Raw genomic sequence first — 7,112 nt, 5'->3', positions numbered from 1 at the left:
GTGTGTTGTGACACATTTCTCCCATAACCATCACTGAAATGTAGTGTGCCTCAGTAGACCTTCTGTTGACTCTGACCAGATGGGATAGCCTTCATCGCCCTCCTCGTGCATTGAAGAGCCCAACACCCTGTTGCCAGTAAATTCTGGACTGTTGGTAAATTCTCAGCACTGCTGACAGAGATACTCTGACCCAGTCGCTCTGCCATAACTATCTGGCCCTCGTCAAAGTCGCTCAGATCTTTATTCCTGCCCATTTCTCCTGCATCCAACATGATGATTATGAGAACTGATTGCTTTCCATATATGACTCAACTCAATGAGGCCTTGTTAGGAGAATTATCAACAATATTCACTTTTTTGCTTTACCGCTGTGACTGGTGGTCATAATGTTTGGTTAAATATATGTGTGTTGTTGGACAAAATGTGAAAGTATCATTATTTTTACTCATAAATTGAAAACTGAAATTCTGACAGCTTGATTTAGCGTGTGCTTGTTCTGTCAGTCTGTAAGCGAGTTAGTGTGATTGTCTGTGATTAATTACATCTGCAGATGATTTTATCCCAGAGTGCATTAATTCACTAATAAACCCTCGGTGTCTCAAACGCGACCAGGCGAAACATGGAATGCTGATCAGGGAATTAATGGATTAGCATTTTAGCGTCATGATAAATTAAATCCGCTCTGTTTGATATAGTGCGCATCGTGCACCGGGAACTGACTCATCTAACTTACCGGCCTCATATATCTGATGATATATCAGCAGAATATCTCATGAATATTTCATTTTAAGACTTGCTGAAATCATCAGAAAGTTGACTCATCATTAAACGCGTTTCGTAAATGGCAAGTCAAAATTGTTAAAACGATTAGTATTTCTTTTATTCTGTATTTCTCTGCATGTTTTTATTATAACAAATATGGCAGAGACAAGTTTCTACTGAGAGCAATCCGCACCATAGATGTATCTATGATGTGCACTTTAATCCGCACTGGCCTCTAGTGGTTACGATACGACATTACAGCAAACCTCAATATTCACTCAATGTGTTTGAACAGAAATATACAGACAAATAAAAACCTGCTCTACACAATGCAAATCATCTAGCATATTGGACTAATAATTAATTTGAATATACATACAAACATCTGTTAGATCAAAAGTATTGCCCTCAATATATGGTTTTAACTAGATAACAAGAAGTTAACAGCAGTGTTGTTTTAAATCTTTGATATCTTTTAATATTTTGAATTGGTTTTTATTTTTATATTTTGTTTTCATTTTAATTTTAGTTTAATGTTGGGTAATTTTGTTGGGCTTAATGTGTGTTTTGTCGTTTTTATTACTTTCTTTTTAAAATGTTGATTCTATTAAGTTTTTGACAACTCAAAGCATGTTGTGGTGTTCTCGTAAACGCTGGTTCGAGATTCATATTTTGTAAATCAAGTGGTAAATTGTTGTTTTTTTGCGCAAACAAGCACTCGCGTCGATTCATAAAATTGAGGTTAAACTACTATAGTCACATAGATTTGCCTACTTTTATGATGTCTTAACTACCTTTCTGGGGCTTGAAAGTGGTAGTTGCGTATCTGTCAATGGAGGGACAGAAAGCTCTCAGATTTCATCAAAAAGATACATCGTTTTGTGTTCTGAAGATGAACAAAAGTCTAACGGGTTTGGAATGACATAAGGGTGAGTAATAAATTACAGAATTTTCATTTTTGAGTTAAAACTAACCCTTTAAATCCCACATGAAGTAGAATGAAATTGAAAGATGTGTGTCAGCTCAAAAAAGATGTTGTAGTTTACATGTTAATATCTGATCTTGTGAAACATAAGACCAGTAACCATGTTAAAAACAGTTACTTTAGTGTTTACAGGTACTGGATGAAAAGAGCAAGTGAGACAAAATGTGTGTACCAGGTAAAAAGGGTTTGTGTGTTCACTGGATTGTATCATAATGACACGGTTTTACTGCGGTAACTGATCTCTCTATCACCTCCTGTTACCATAGAGCCCTGGAGTACAATTACAGCTGCAGAGACACCTTACACACACCGTTACTGTCCTTTCCACACTCGAAGAGGCACCTCGAAGAGACGACAAAGACCGAATAGCTTCATTTAAGTGTTTTCCCAATGCACATCTATAAAATGTTTCAGGTCAGCTCTCATGGTTGATTCTCCGGTCCGTTTGAGGGCCCTGTCTCATGTCACACACACTCCTGGGGTCCCTGAACCCCTATGAGAGGAACCACGGACACAGACACTGGTGAGTGAAACTCTTTGTGACGTTTGCTCGTTTTATTTGAATTGTTTCATGCCACTGTGTGCATTTGACCTCTGAGTTTGGACACAGATGAGATGCGTACAGCTTTATTGGATGCTGTCATTTGGACTGAAATAAAGAGAAGAAAACATCAGTCCATCAGATCAATATTTCATTCTTTGCAGTGGGTCAAGATGCTTTTTTAAAAACCCACTAGTGTTTAAATGCTAAAAAGCAGGATGATGGACAAATATCAAACGTCCTCACCTGGAAGAGAGAGATATGGAGCAAACGTGTCTTGTTACAGAGACCTCTGGCTATGTGATTACTGCTAAGAAAGATCAGGACAGTGAAACTAGAGAGATGTGACGTTCAGGCTGTTATCAGACTTCAGTACTGGAGTCCTGCACACACAGTATACAATGAATACGACCCACTATGAGGTCACATGATTATTGCGTGTTATTGCCGTCCAGTTGTCATCTCAGAAATAAAAGTTATTTAAAAAAAATATTTCAGTAACGCTTTACAATAAGGTTTCATTTGTTAACATTAGTTAACATGAACTAAGAATGAGCAATGCTTCTACAGCATTTATTAATCTTATTGCTAATGTACACATTTACTTAAGGGTAGCCTAAGGCCTAGTTTTACAGAGAGAGCTTAGATTAAGCCATATTAGGCCTTAGTTCAATTAGGACATTTAAGTAGCTTTTATAAACATGCCTTAGAAAAAGAAAAGAAAACATCACTGAGACAAAAAAAAATATTTAAAAAATGGCACTGATACGATATATTTTAAGATATGTCAGTGCAAGTTGCTTTCATTTAAAACAGATCTGTTTACCAGATTTAAGTTCCGTTCAGAATACATAAATGCAAAAGTGCATGAAATGTTAATTAATATAGGCAATATGACAATTGTCCTCCCTGACTGCTTGAATCGGCTGTAAAGCAGTGTTGTGTTGTGTTGTGTGTGTCTGCTGCCATGACCTCAGGTGTCGAGGCACCCACTCCTGCCGGTGGTCGTCTGGGTGCAGGTGCGGGAGGTTCACCGTTCTACCGCGAACTGTGGTTCATCGTGCTGATGGCCGGAGTCGCGCTCGTGCTGTTGGCTCTCATTCTGGCTTTAGTTTTACACAAGGCTTTGAACAAACCACCGTTCACCCGAGAGCGGCCGCCGCTTGTCCCACTGCCACTGCATCGCCGCAGCCCGCTGACCAACTTCCCAGCCAGCAACTCCTACCTGGTGAGGCCAAGACCCCTTATTTTTTAAGGGATTTTTAGATAACAGCAATTACTTTGACCAAGAGCCGATGATCAGGGCCGACTGTCAACCCGACCGGGTCGTCGTCGGTTCTTACAATTGATTGGTTGGGTCCTTACATGCGCTTCGTGAGGCACACTAGCACACACACGCAAGGTCTCTCGATCGCTCCCTCTCTCTACACGTTCTTCCCCCGGTATACGTAGAATCCACAGCTAGATCAATGAGAAGCCCTATGATTACAACGACCATCATTTGAAGTGTCACACAGTTCTGAAATTATCGTACATTATAGGATTTTTTCCATTATTGATCGTAGCCTACATCGTACAGAGGTCAAAATTATCGTACAAATACGATAATTATCGTACATCTGGCAACACTGATATGATGGACACTTTACTATCCCATGAGGCCACGGAGAGGATTTGTGAATGGCAGTGAAGCAACACAACTGATGCTGTAGGTCACATGACAGTGACAACATGGTTAATGTAGTAGCCTACGTCTTATATTCATGCTACACACACTTATACTACATACTGTTTTACCGGTCGTGAAGTATAATAACTTCAAAATAAGTAGCCTATAATCAAGAGAATATGCGATTTCAGATGCAGCCAATGTCTGTTGAATGTTTTGAAGTTATGACCGTCTAAGTTAACGCGACACTAACACATTAACAGATTAAAAAATAGTGAAGTTAAACAGGCTCTATTTGACACTATGAATTACCCGTAGCTTAAACCAGGGTTGCCAGGTCTGCGCTTTTTCCCTACACCATGGACGACAATTAATGAGTGAGTAATTAATGACAGAATACCCCTTTAAATGCTGGATATACATGATTGTCATCATTAATACAAAGCCAACATCACCTGATCATATTTTCTCTTGGCTTTTCTTTCACACTTCTGGTTTTGAAGGACTGGTCTTGACTACACCTCTGCCTGTGTCTCGCATTTTTAGACGCAAATACACGTCCTGTCATTTGTCAATTACACAGTTACAAAACCTTTTAGACTATAATGCTTTTACATTGAAGCATGGATTTACCTGTCACCCGAAAGAGTTCTTCACTGTCATTAATGCAATACCTTCTGGCATAAAAATGCTGATGAGATGCTCCCTTTCTTATGCTAAAGTTAAACCAGCTCTTCCCACTTTATTCATTGGAGATATTAATTTTAAAAGTGTTCATTGTGCTAACAAGTATATACGACAGGTCGTCTTAATGACATGTTATCCCTGTCAAATTAAAAGAAATAAACTAGATCACATGTTTAATAAGAATACTGTAAAATATCTTAGAACAGATTATTTGAGTTTTCCTATTCCTCCTAAAGCAAAAGAAACGCACTTCAAAATTTTAAATGAAATCTATCCTTCTAACAAACTCTTTAATCAAAAATTTAATATAGATATTATCCCCTGTTCTTTCTGTAATAGCCACTCTGAAGACACTGACCATATCTTCTTTACTTGCAATTTTTCTACAGTCTTCTGGATATCAGTTCAGGACTGGTTGATAGAAAAGGAGGTGGTTGTTGATGGTTTTGCGTTTACTTTACAACATATCTTATTTGGAATTCCCAAAGACTGCTGTGCTCATTTTTATTTGATCAATAACATTGTAATAATGGCAAAATATTTCACTCACAAATGTAGATTTTTTAAATCCCTCCCACTACTTGTTGTGTTCAAAAATGACCTAAAGTGTTTTTCTAAAGCCCTTGAGAGAATGAGAGGTAGGAGTGCGATGAAGCTGATTGATCTTTTGATTTCATATAAATTGGTGTGATATTGCCCCTTAATTTAATTTAATTTATTTTTATTTATTGTATTTATGTATTTTATTTATTTTACCCTAAGTGAGATATAAGCTATGATTTCAAATATGTCTATTTTCTTTGTCTTTTTTAAGTAATTTTTTGGTTAAATTGTGTTGAGCCTTTCATTCGAATTTTTTACATACTGTAGTATGATTACATTTGCCTTGGTTGTATGTATATTTTTGTATTCAATAAAAAAAGAAAAAAAGAATAAAAATTACAGTTACACTATGACCAGAGTTTAACCCTTCCATTGCTCCGTGCCTTGACCTGCTTTAAAGGGCAGGAACTGTATTAGGCCTTGTTTCCTAAATAAGTTTGATTAGCATATTTGAAGTGCACTGACAACATTTAATACTCCTATGTTCTATCTTTCCTGAAGGAATTCTGGTCAAAGTCCTGAAATAATTCTTCACCATTTATCTATGAAATGTTAATGATATGTTTGTTCCTCGACACAGTTCGACATGGTTCCAGAAACGGTGGGCTCTCCGAACAGCGTCACACTGAAGGCCTTCACGATGCACATGGAGGTCAGAGCTTCATTTTATGCACTGTTACAAAAAGACCCATATTTTGCAGATTCAACTTCTCAATTTTGAAATTATATGTATGATGAACAATAAATAAAACAACAGTAAACGGTCAAAACAAAACAAAAAAACATTAAATCTTAAAGTAATTTCTGCACGACTAGCAGCACCAAGTGGAGTAAAAAATAAGTTGTCTCTCCATATACAATAGTACACTTTAAAAAAAATTGAGCTAACTTCAAAGAAATTAGGCAACTTTTAACTTTTTAAGTTAACTCAACTAATTCGCTCCAGTTAAAGTCAATGTAAATACTTTTGCTCATCTAATGAGTAACAGATAGTATTTTGAGCTTAAAAATTCTTGTCAAGGCAACTAAAAAAAAGTAGTTGAGCCAACTTGAAAAATAAAGCAACCTATCACACTCATTAGTTAACTCAACTAATTTGCTCCAGTTGAGCCAACTTAAAAACTTTTGTTCATTTAATGAGTAACAGGTAGTCTTTTGAGCTTAAAAATTCTTGTCAAGGATGTATAGAATGTTTAGTATTTAGCAATGCAAGCAGCTACAATCCTTGTGATTATGAAACCAAAACTATGATGTTCATGATATGAATATTATTTGCCTCTTAAAACCAGAGGCACATATTTTACCCGGGCAAATATTTGCATATAAAAGTTCAAATGAGATGCAAATATACACCTCAACACACACATCTCAAACATGGTGCTGATCAACAACTGCAATTCAGTAAAAATATGAACTCTGAACCATATGACAGCTAAATAACAGTGATAACAGCAGCAGCATAAATCAAGCCAGTAAATGCAAAGCAATGATCATTTTTAATAATAGTTACCACATAATATTTTCAAGCTGCAGTGCATGCTGGGAAATGGCACAACATTGTTCAATGTAATACATTTTTACAACTACTTTTTTGTCGTTAAAAAACATATTTTTAAGTTCAAAGACTACCTGTTAATCATTAGATGAACAAAAGTATTGGAGCAAATTAGCTGATATAACTTAAGATGAGTGTGAAAGGTTGCCTCATTTTGTTTAAGTTAGCTCAACTTTTTTTAAAGAAACTTGAACATTATTGAACAAACTTGACATTTAAATTAGTGTTATTTTAGTAGTTTTAAGTTTTTTTAAAGCCTAAAAAATATAGTTTTTATAAATGTCTATATAGTTGTTATTAAGGTTTAGTT

The 7,112-nt window shown here is 36.3% G+C and overlaps 1 protein-coding gene across 1 annotated transcript; it reads left to right on the top strand.

The window, feature by feature from the left end:
• The first annotated feature begins 3,244 nt into the window (after window positions 1–3,244).
• Window positions 3,245–6,024, top strand: LOC311068764 (usherin-like). The gene is made up of 2 exons (XM_084091392.1): window positions 3,245–3,516; window positions 5,828–6,024. Exons 1-2 carry the CDS (start codon window positions 3,256–3,258, stop codon window positions 5,966–5,968), a joined length of 402 nt encoding a protein of 133 aa, XP_083947518.1. The 5' UTR covers window positions 3,245–3,255; the 3' UTR covers window positions 5,969–6,024.
• Window positions 6,025–7,112: the final 1,088 nt, after the last annotated feature.

This window comes from Abramis brama (genome assembly GCF_963993115.1).
Source record: "Abramis brama genome assembly, chromosome: 18".
In the NCBI taxonomy this organism is placed as follows: Eukaryota; Metazoa; Chordata; class Actinopteri; order Cypriniformes; family Leuciscidae; genus Abramis; species Abramis brama.
The sequence above is the reverse complement of the archived record's forward strand: the minus strand, read 5'-3'. Positions and strand labels throughout refer to the sequence as shown.